The sequence below is a fragment of the Pyrus communis genome, chromosome 4 (assembly GCF_041283825.1).
Source record: "Pyrus communis isolate YQ-2024b chromosome 4, ASM4128382v1, whole genome shotgun sequence".
NCBI lineage: Eukaryota > Viridiplantae > Streptophyta > Magnoliopsida > Rosales > Rosaceae > Pyrus > Pyrus communis.
Window position 1 is genome coordinate 22,590,654 of NC_142568.1, and position 11,806 is coordinate 22,602,459.

Consider the following 11,806-nt stretch of genomic DNA (forward strand, 5'->3'; position numbering starts at 1 on the left):
TCAGTTTCAAGCTTAGTCAAATACCACGATCCTAGGAGCTAGAATATCGTGGGTTGTTACGTTTATCTTCAGCTACTTTGTAAGGCTTTATAAAGCTATTGTTACCTTTGAATTCTATAAGAAAACTCTTCCTGAAACAAGCGTGCGTCGAACTATCTGTTGCTCATTTTGTTTGAAGCTTTTCTGGTTTTAACAGAATATATGTGCTTTTAAAAGGGTGAATTCTTTTCTTTGAAAAGCAAAATGCGTACGATATGAAATTGTGCAGTTATAACTTATATATGTGCACACTGCACAGTGCAGTTATAGCACACTGCACAGTGCAGTTATAACTTATATATGTGCAGTTATAACTTATATATGTGAATTTGAAATGGATATGATATGAAATTGGTATGAGCAAGATTTTAAAATTTTGTTTTTCTTTCTTGAAGGTTGAAGCAATGGATGCTGTAGAGCAAGATTTTACGAATCTTAGTGATGGAGGGTCAGTGGAAGTGACAATGGGAATGCAACCTGATCATGGAAGTGAAAATACAGAAGATACAAATACAAGTCCGGCAAAGAAAAAGGCTAGAGTGATCAAATTAGGTAAGCGAACACTCAGGTCTCCTGTTTGGAAAACTTTCAACAAATTGACTACTGTTTTTGAAGATGGTAAAAGTCGAGCTCAATGCAAAGATTGTAAGAAACTGGTAATAGATGATAGTCATCATGGGACGGGTAATATGAATAGACATTTGAAAACATGCCCTGGACAGACTAGTGGAGTATTGTCGATGTCTGAGTTTTGTTCCCAAAACTTTGATCTTGTGGTATTCCGTGGGTTATTGGTAGAGGCCATAATCAAGCATAATCTTCCCTTTAGTTTTTCTGAGTACGAGGGAATTAGGGCTTTGTTTGCATATATATCTCCTGATATTAAATTACCATGTAGAAATACAATTAAAGCTTGTGCGTTGAGGATGTTCAAAAATGAAAAACAAAGGCTTCATAATTTGTTAGCCTCGGTTGAAGGTAGAATTTGTTTGACATCAGACTTGTGGACCTCGCAATGCACTGATGGGTATCTTGCTCTTACTGCTCACTTTGTAGACAAAGATTGGAAATTGCATAAGAGAATTTTAAGTTTTTGTCACATGCCTCCTCCTCATAATGGTGTTGCATTATCTGAGAAAATTAATGCATTGGTGACTGAGTGGGGGATTGAGAAGAAGTTATTTTCTATTACTTTGGATAATGCTTCTTCAAATATTTCTTTTGTTAGCATTTTGAAGAATCAATTGAATCTTAGAAGTCTTCTCGTGATGAATGGTGACTTCTTTCATATGCGTTGTTGTGCTCATGTCTTGAATTTGATAGTTCAAGATGGACTTAAAGAAATTGATTATTCGGTGATAAAAATTCGTGAATGCATCAAGTATATAAAGGGCTCTGAGGCTAGGAAACTAAAGTTTTGTGAATGTGTTAGACAAGTAGGGATATTGGATAGTAGGAGAGGGTTGAGACAAGATGTCCCTACTAGATGGAACTCAACCTATATTATGCTAGATAGTGCAATTTTCTATCGATATGCTTTGATTCATTTAGGGTTGAGTGATTCCAATTTTACTAGTTGTCCATCTTCTGAAGAGTGGGATAAAATAATGAAGATTTCCAAGTTTTTGGGGTACTTTTACGAGGTTACTTGCTTATTCTCTGGGACAAAGTACCCCACATCAAATTTGTTCTTCCCTAAGGTCTTTGTAATCCAACTTCAAATTAAGGCAGCCATGAATGACTCTGAAAGCTTCATGAAGAAGATGGGGACTTACATGTACATGAAGTTTGAGAAGTATTGGTCTGAGTATAGTTTGATTTTGGCAATTGCAATCATCTTAGACCCTCGTTATAAATTGCATTTTGTGGATTGGGCTTACACAAAGCTTCATGGTGTGAATTCGGTTGAATTTGCAAAGGTTGATGACAAATTGAATGATCTCTTTGGTGTGTACTTGGAAAAACTTTCACATCTTGATAATTCAAATACTGCAGTGGATTCAGTGCCTATTCATCAAAGAGAATCTGTGGATGTTATCTTTGAGGTAACCTAAGTTTGTTTTTATTTACTTTATATATTTGAATGCATGTAGTATTAGTACTATAATAAGTGTTGAAATTATATTTGAAATTGACATGATGCATGCTTTTTTATGATGTAGGATTTTGATAATAATTATGATGGTTCAAGTTCGATTGAAAAAAATGAATTGCAGAAGTATTTGGAGGATAAAAGAATAGATAGAAAAGTAGACATAAATGTTCTTTCTTGGTGGCAAATGGAGCGTTTTCATTATCCGATACTTTCTCAGTTAGCACGAGATGTGTTAACGATTCCCATTTCAACTGTTGCATCAGAATCTGCATTTAGTATGGGGGGTAAAGTACTAGATCAGTATCGTAGTTCATTATTACCAGAAACAGTTCAAGCTTTGTTGTGCACATGAGATTGGCTATTTGGAAAAGGAGGTAATATATTTTTATATGGTATAGTATTATTATTTTATTTCTTTTCATAATTATTTTGTTTAACTTTTCATAATTGAATGATTTTTAATGTTTGCTTTTTCTATACTTAGTTTATGCGGAAGAGAGTTCTGACGTGGAAAATCTTACTGAAAACATCTTCAACATAATTCTTGAAGGCAATAGATCAAACCAAAGTTCCAATACAATTTCATGATGTTCGATGTAAATTGAAGATTTTGTAAATGGAGGTGTAAACTTTTAAGAAAGACTTACAATCTTAAAAACAAAAACTCTTTATCCTTGCACATTTAATACTTGTAATAGATTAGTAGTGTATGTATTATTTTTTTTATTAGGCTTTCATTTTCGAGTGTAGATATAGTACTTGAACGAGAAATGTTTTAATGTTTTCAAGTAATATTTATGTCGCAATGTGTGGTATGTGCAAATTTAAAAAAAATATATTTTTTTCTTAACGGGTCATAACGGGTCATAACGGGTCGGGTCACTTTACCCGTTGGGTAAAGTGACACGACCTGTTAAGGACCCGTTAAGATAACGGGTGTGACACGACACGACCCGTTAAGATAACAGGTGTTACACGAAAACGACACGAACACGACAGACACGACCCGTTTGCCAGGTCTACCTACGACAGTCAAATGTGGAACACTTTCGTCGCCGAAAGTGCATTTGAGTGACAAAAACAATAATCCGTCAGTCAAATGTGGAAAAATTTACGCTACGAAGGATTTTTCCGCGAAAGGTACCTTTTCTCAACGACTAAAAACCTTCATTGTGCAAAGGCCTTCAAGTAAATGCGGGTAAGAAGTTTTTTGGCACCAAATAGTCGCATGACGAGGAATTTCCCGCGGAAACATTACGCGAGAGATTTTATCAGGTAAAGGGCTCTGAAATGGTCAGTACACATTGAACTTGTCATATTTAAAATATCCTAAGGTCTTGTTTTAATTTTGGTGAGATTGCCGATTCCGCTGCTCTTACAACTAAGCAATGTAAAGGAGAAGTATTTGGGAAAGGTAATAATTAAGTTTCTGTGGATGTAATATTTTTATTTTTGGAAAAACAATTTTGGGTGAATCACTTACTGTGATTTAGAAATTTATGTTTTGTTTCCACAGATACTGCAAATAAAAAAACCAAAGATTGATGCAGGCTCAAAAGGAGGAAAATGCGCAACGTATGCGAATCATTTATGATGATATGAGGGGATTGAATACGACGACGAATGTGGAGCTTATGTACGACATTCGAGTACTAGTGCGGATCAACTGTTTTACGAAGGGGGCGTCTTGGAACAATTTGCCTGAGGACTTGAAGAAGTCTATGTTGGATGAATTATCAGTAAGTGTAAATTTGTAAAATCATTATTATTTTTGTTAAATTGTATATTATAACGATTAATTTGTAATTATTTTTTGTGTCACAATGTAACTATATTATTTATGTTACGGACCAACGCTTGATGAAGTTGATCGATGAGATGTTCAGGATGAATTACCGACAGTGGTGGCCTAACGTCTATCGACACGTAGAATTACAAGGAAATCCTGACAGACTAGTGGAGTAGAAGTGTTAATTAAGTGTTGTGGACGAATAACATATGTTTATATTTGTGTATTTGAGGACAATGTTTTTAATTATTTCTTTAATATGAATTTGAATTAAAATTTCAGTTTAATTGATTAGTTGGTTAATTTGATTTATTTGGTTAACTTAATTTGATTTAAGTTTTTTTTATTTTACTTAATCAATTAGACAATAAACTCTTTGTTTACATAAGCTTCAAATTTTCAAATAAATATTTAAATTTAATGTCTTCTGTCGCTTCAGCATTTAGGCGGCGAACCTGTCATCGCACAAAAATATTTGTCGCGCAAAGTGGCCAAAAAATTCAGGTAGATTTTGCGCCAATTTTCAACAGTATATGTTTTGCGCAATGGAGGTTTCGTCACACAAAGAGTTCATGTTTATAATCAGATTGCTCAGCTGTAGAGGTAAAAATTGCAAATTTTGCAGCAACTGCCTCTGCCACTGGAAAAATTCAGCCTTCCTCCTTCCATTACTATCAAATCCATCCTCTAATACTCCCATCATCTCAATATTCATCATCTCTCCCTAAATCGATCTACCCTACTCTATTCGGTATGCGTTTTGCGTTTTGTATTTGAAAATTTCATTGTGAATTCGTACTAATGCCATTAAATTTGTTTTCTATAGAGCTGTTGTATACGATTATCGATTGGTGAAGAACGAAATTGGAGGTATGTTTTTTGGTTTTCAAAAATTTAAATTATTTAATTTATTTTTAAATTATGGTGTGTTAAATTGTTTGTATATAAACTATTGTGTACGTCACAAACAAAATTGTTTTGTGTTGTACAAAGTTAATAGTAACTAACTTCGTGCGCGTTTTTTCAAAATAAACTTAGTTTCCCGTTCGAGGATTAGTTGGATTTCACACATGGCTATGAAAGCATATGATTGTGGTCCAATTGATTCTTGAATTATCCCATTATTTTGGACACTTTGGGAATGCACAGTTATGGGGCGTAGTTTATGGTTCACGGATTAGGTTTTGGTCATGGGAATTTCGGTCACAATTTTTTACATTCTTCGTGTGCCTGATATGTATTTTATATCTACGTTGTGCACTTGAAGAATTGTAGAGAGATGCTGCCAGAATTGTCTCAAGTCGAAATCTAATCTGATGGAGCCATAAACAACGTCACATAACTACGCATTCCGGAATGTGGAAATGAAATATTGGTTATTATTGTTTGCAGGGTTTGGGAAATGCTATAATTATAGGGGAGGTTCTGCCGAAATTTCGATAGAATTTTAGAGTATGTTTAACAAACTTTAATTTTTTTTCCAGCTAAGAAAAACACCTAATGTCCTTGCCAATAGTTGAACTTCATTCATTCTGCTGACGTTGTACGTGCATTCGTTCTTCATCGCTGTTTCTTCTCTCTCAAGGTAATGTTAATTTCCTTCTTTCCAAACCCTAGCTTCAAATAATATTTTTCTTACAACTAATTACTTAGTTGAATTATTATTCCCCTAATGCATGCATGCATGTTGTATATACGTAACTATATGTTGGAAGATTGACTGATTGGAGGATATCGGGAATTCCACTGATACAAGTCTAATCGTTAGTCAACTAGGGTTTGCAGCTTTTACTCAACTGATTGGAGGATATCGGGAGTTCCACTGATACAAGTCTAATCATTAGTCAACTAGGGTTTGCAGCTTTTACTCAACGTGTAAAACCCTAGGGCTTAGTCTTCTTTCCATTGTTTTTACTTGTGTTGTACTTAACCTTAAATTAAGGAGTCTTGATATTGTAAATAGATTAGGAGTGATTTGAGAAAGGTTGAGTGTTGCTCTCCCTAATCTCTTCTCCTATATATGTTGTCTATTGTAATCAGTTCATTATGAAATATACATAAAAAATTCAATATGGTATCAAAGCAAAAACCCTAAATTCATGCTTCTTTTAATTTCCACTGAATTTTTCTATGATTTAAGCCAAGATGGTTGAAGACAGTTCTTCTTAAGCTGAAAGTTCACTAGCTATTTCAGCTTCAACCGACGTTGAAGTTAACCCTAATCAACGTCTCAGTTCTGTTCTGTTGAACGAGTTCAACTATCTTCCCTGGACTCGTGCTGTTTCACTTGCACCTGGAGGGAGATCAAAGCTAGGCTATGTAAATGGCGCCATCGCTACACCTGTAGCGTTTTCCCCTACCTATGCGTCATGGCTATGTAAAGACCAACTGGTCATGTCTTGGCTGCTCAACTCCATGGAGCGTAGGATCACTGAGATCTTCAGTTACTCCGAGTCATCTATGCATCTCTGGAAACAAGTTGAAGAGATGTATGGAAATCAAAACAATGTCGCACGTGTCTTTCAACTCAAGAAAGATATCTCTAGTCTTCAATAAAAGGAAAAAACCTTTGTACAACACCTTGGCAGTCTTACAAGCATGTGGAATGAGCTCGATGTGTACCGTCCTCATACCACTGACGCCACTGTGTTGACCAAGAGAGCTGAAGAAGGCAAGATATTTCAGCTCTTGGTAAGCTTAGGTCCAGGATATGAAGATCTTAGAAGCCACATCTTGATGAACGATGTGTTTCCCTCATTCACTGGTGTTTCAGCTATCATCCAAAGGGAAGAAGTAAGAAAAAATGTCATGAGTCAAGAGACCAAAACCACTATCTCTGAAACAAGGGCTTATGTTTCCAGCAATAACCGAGAGGGCAAAGTGTATAAGGGAAAGAGACCTGAATACAGCTATTGTGACACACTTGGGCACACAATAAACAAGTGTTGGATACTACATCCAGAATTAAAGCCCAAGTTCTTTAAAGAAATAAATGGTCCACAAAGAAACCTGAACAACAATGCTTACAAGGCAAATCATGCAGCTACCTATTCAACTGAAGAAAGGGTGAACTTCATGGCCAATCCTATTGCATTAATCAATGAATTTGCAGCATATCTCCACAACAAACAAGTCCATAACCATGGAGATGAAGCTCCTGCAGTTGACGAGAAGAAGAACACAGCCATACTTGGAAAATTTGCTGGCTTCTTAGCTGAACATGATCATGTCTCGCAGAAAGATATTCCAGGTATTTCAAGTGCCTTCTAAAAATTACCAACTTGCATGATTTTAAAATCTTGTCAAAACCTGCTTAAGTGTCCTTAGCTAATGGTAAAGGTGCCTTAGTTGTAGGAGAGGGAAAAGTCACTCTACTTTCAAATCACATAGAGTCAGTAGCCTTTATATTCCCTATTTTCCTTACAAATTGTTATCAGTAGGAACCATCACCAATTCTCTAAACTGCCTAGCCATTTTTTCTCCTCACGATGTTATCTTTCAAGATATCACCACTAAGAAAATGATTGGTAAAGGTTTCTATTTGAACGGTCTCTACTACCTAGCTAAAGACACCAAAGATCCCAAGGTTTTTCAAGTCAGTTCAAGTGTTTCTTAAGATCAACAACTTTGGCATCAACGTTTGCACATCCTTCTGAGAAAGTGACGTCTTTTTTGTTTCCAAAACTGTGTAAAGACAAGCTACACTGTGATGTTTGTCACTTGTCTAAGTCAACTAGGTTGCCTTTTGATTTCTCGACCTCTAGAGCTAGTCATCCTTTTGAAATCATTCACTCAGACATTTGGGGTCCAATACTAGAGTCCTTTGATGGATATAGGTACTTTGTAACCCTTGTCGATGATTTTACGAGGATAACTTAGTTGTATCTTTTGAAATATAAGAGTGAACTTCCAAATGTTTTTCAAGATTTTCATAAACTAGTTAGTACTCAATTTGCATCAAAAATTCATGTCTTAAGATCTGACAATGGCACTGAGTATATGTCCCATAGCATGTCTCAATATTTAAGTATTCATGGCATCTTGCATCAGACCACATGTGTTGGCACACCCCAACAAAATAGGGTTGCTGAGAGAAAAAATAGAGACCTCCTTGAGAAGACAAGATCACTCATGTTTCATATGAATGTGCCCAAAAAATTTTGGTCACAAGGAATGCTCACTGCCACTTATCTTATCAATAGATTGCCTAGTAAAGTATTAGCTTTCAAGTCTCCATATGAAGTATTAAAGGAAAGAAAAATTGATCTCTCACATTTGAAGGTTTTTGGTTCCACTTGTTTTGTTCATAACCAACCTTTCCATCTTGACAAACTCGATCCCAGAGAAACTAAATGTATTTTCATGGGTTATTCATCTACTCATAAAGGTTATAAGTGCTACAATCCAACCACAAGAAAACTTATGGTCTCAAGGGATGTGAGGTTTGATGAAAACACTCATTATTTTTTTAAAGGAACTGAGTGATGTAGGTCAGGGGGAGTTCTTAAGTGATCTGGTTCCTTTGCCCAGTGTTCCTCACTATCAAAAAACTCCCACACCTCATGTCACTTTACCTATATCCCCAGAATTATCACCCTCTCCAATTACAAATCTTGAACCTCAGGTCCCAATTAGACAAAACCCTTCCAGAGATAGACAGCCCCCACTTCGCGTATATGACTATGTCACTTTCACCTCTAGGTATCCTCTCATAGATTTTGTCTCGTACCAACACTTTTCACCATCTCATACATCCTTTCTTAGCACCTTGGACAACACTCATAACCCTCAAACATTTCAAGAAGCAAATGAACTTGCAGTTTGGAAAGATGCAATGAGGGATGAACTACAAGCACTTCATGACAATAAAACCTGGAGCGTAGTTAGCCTTCCCAAGGGAAAGAAAGCTGTGGGCAGTCGTTAGGTGTACAAAACCAAGTTCAACACAGATGGGACCATTGAAAGACACAAGGCTCATTTGGTAGCTCATGGCTTCACTCAGACATATGGCTTGGATTACAAGGAAACCTTTGCTCCAGTTGCCAAAATGAACACGGTAAGGGTCCTATTATCGGTTGTTGTGAACCAATCTTGGCCTATGTATCAAATGGGTGTGAAGAACACCTTCTTACATGGTGAGTTAGAAGAGGAAGTGTACATGAAACTACCATCTGGTCATCTTCAATCTCATGATCCTAACATGGTTTGTAGACTGCATAAATCCATTTATGGATTGAAACAATCTCCACGTGCATGGTATTCAAAACTAAGCTCGGTAATTGAAGCATTTGGTTTTCAAATAAGCAATGCCAATTCCTCTCTTTTTATCTGTGTTGGTTCAGTTGGGAAGTTGATTGTGTTAATCTATGTTGATGATCTTATAGTGACAGGTGACAATATTGAAGAAGTTCACTCTCTCAAGCTTGCTCTTCGAAGCAAATTTGCAATCAAGGACCTGGGAACTCTCAAATATTTTCTCGGTATTGAACTTGCCACATCATCGAAAGGCCTCTTTCTCAATCAAAGGAAATACATCCTTGATCTTTTGAAGGAATCTAACTTACTGGATTGCAAGCCTACCCACACTCCTTTTGGATAGTAAACTCTGTCTCCATGATCATAGTAAGCTCCTTTGCAATGTCACTGAATATCAAAGGTTGGTAGGCAAACTCATCTACCTCACAATAACGCGCCTTGATATTTCTTACGCTGTGAGTATTGTCAGTCAATTTATGCATGCTCCTACATTAGGACACATGCATATTGTGAAAAGAATTCTTCGATATCTCAAAGGGTCCGTTGGTAGAGGGCTTTTTATGCAAAAGAATGATAGCATTGCCATCATGGGTTATACAAATGCTGATTGGGCGGGAAATTTCCTTGATCGCAAGTCAACTACAGGCTTCTGCACATTTGTAGGTGGTAATTTGGTAACATGGGGAAGCAAAAAGCAAAGTGTTGTAGCTTGATCCAGCGCAGAGGCTGAATATCGTGCTATGGCTTCCACTACTTGTGAACTTGTTTGGCTGAAAAGCCTTCTGTCTGATCTAGGGTTTCCAAGCAATGCACCTATGCCTATGTTCTGTGACAACCAAGCCACCATGCATATTGCTTCCAATCCTATTTTCCATGAGAGAATGAAGCATATTGAAGTAGAGTGTCACTATGTTCGATCCCAAGTCCAATCAAAGATTATCACCACTCATTACACTCACAGTCATGATCAACTGGCTGATATCCTTACTAAGTCTCTCCCTACGGCTCAGTTTCTGTACATTCTATCCAAGCTTGGTTCAAGGAACCCTCTTGATCCAGCTTGAGGGGGAGTGTTGGAAGATTGACTGATTGGAGGATATCGGGAGTTCCATTGATACAAGTCTAATCGTTAGTCAACTAGGGTTTGCAGCTTTTACTCAACGTGTAAAACCCTAGGGCTTAGTCTTCTTTCCATTGTGTTTACTTGTGTTGTACTTAACCTTAAGTTAAGGAGTCTTGATATTGTAAATAGATTAGGAGTGATTTGAGGAAGCTTGAGTGTTGCTCTCCCTAATCTCTTCTCCTATATATGTTGTCTATTGTAATCGGTTCATTATGAAATATACATAAAAAAATTCAATACTATACCTGCAGGCCAAGGCTTGCTTTGCGAATTGCGAATTGAGAATCACGATGGGGAGATTATTTGTTTGGGAAGTAGTGCTTCTTGTGTGCGCTGCTGCCACAGCCACCGAGGCAGATAGCCTGAGTAAAAGTCCGGTAGGTAGTTGCTTACCAGTAAAAGGAACCAACCTTCCTCCTGCAGATAGAACGGCCGAGCTCTTACACAAGTATAAAATTCCAAGAACCATGGTGTTTGCTTTCAACAACTCTGTGATGAAAAGTTTAAGAACCCTCAAATCAGAAACCTCCGTAGCTGTAATGTTTCCAAACGAGCACTTAAAATCCCAAGACTCGGTTGTGAGATGGTGGCTCTCGAACTATGTGGATCCTTACTTGAATGAGGTAGACATCAATTACATTGTTGTTGGCGATAAAGCTGTCCAGGACAACAGCGCTGATGTCCTGTGGGTCATGAAAGCCGTTCGACGAGTGCTGGCTGGACGAGAAGTTTTTAGGGCGTGTCAAGGTGACCACATTATTTGATTACGATAAGACCATGAATACTCTTTATCTACCTTCAAGGGCGACCTTCATACAAAAAGCCAACAACGACATTTCGGATATTCTCCCATTTTTGAGAAACCAAGTAGCACCTCTCATGGTCAGTGTGTATCCTTACTGGGGATATGTACACAAAAGTCTTTCGATGCACTTGGATTTTGCGCTGTTTAAATCGAAAAACCCTTGTTGGATGCCATGGTGGATGCATTTTACCGTGCAATGGAGCGGGTGGGGGTGTCCGAAGTTCCTATAGTGATCGGATGGCCAACTGCCGGAGGAGAACACAACGTCACGATGACACAGAACGCAGCTATCTTTAACCAGAACTTGCTCAAGCATTTGGAGGCTAGAAAAGGGACGCCAAAAAAACCTCAGTTCGCCATTGAAGCATACGTTAGGTCCTTGTACGATGAGAAGGATAAATCCATCCACCGATCCTACCAATCCTTTGTAATCTTTGAAAACAATGGAAATCCCAAATACACTTTGTTTAAAAAATCTGGCAACTAGCTTGGGCTAATGTATAAGATGCATCAAATTCCGTATGTAAATTGTACAATCAATGATATCCCAGAAAAGTATTACGACCTGGTTTGGTACTGAGGTGATTCTGAAAAAAGCTGCTATCAAAAAAAGCTAGGAGCTGTTTTTGTGTTTGGTAAACGCTCAGCTTCAGCTTTTTTTCACAGTTTTGGATGAAAAAAAGCCAAAAACAAGAAGTT

The 11,806-nt window shown here is 37.3% G+C and overlaps 2 protein-coding genes and 1 pseudogene across 2 annotated transcripts; all 3 read left to right on the forward strand.

Annotated features, from left to right (window-relative positions):
* Nucleotides 1–443: 443 nt before the first annotated feature.
* LOC148697648 (uncharacterized) lies at nucleotides 444–6,479 on the forward strand (annotated as a pseudogene).
* Nucleotides 6,480–10,592: 4,113 nt separating this feature from the next.
* LOC148697649 (putative glucan endo-1,3-beta-glucosidase At4g16260) lies at nucleotides 10,593–11,066 on the forward strand. The gene has a single exon (XM_088691970.1). The coding sequence runs from the start codon at nucleotides 10,593–10,595 to the stop codon at nucleotides 11,064–11,066; it is 474 nt and encodes a 157-aa protein (XP_088548096.1).
* A 213-nt stretch (nucleotides 11,067–11,279) lies between these two features.
* On the forward strand, nucleotides 11,280–11,594 carry LOC137722185 (putative glucan endo-1,3-beta-glucosidase BG1). Its single transcript, XM_068461149.1, has one exon. The coding sequence runs from the start codon at nucleotides 11,280–11,282 to the stop codon at nucleotides 11,592–11,594; it is 315 nt and encodes a 104-aa protein (XP_068317250.1).
* The last annotated feature ends 212 nt before the right edge of the window (nucleotides 11,595–11,806 follow it).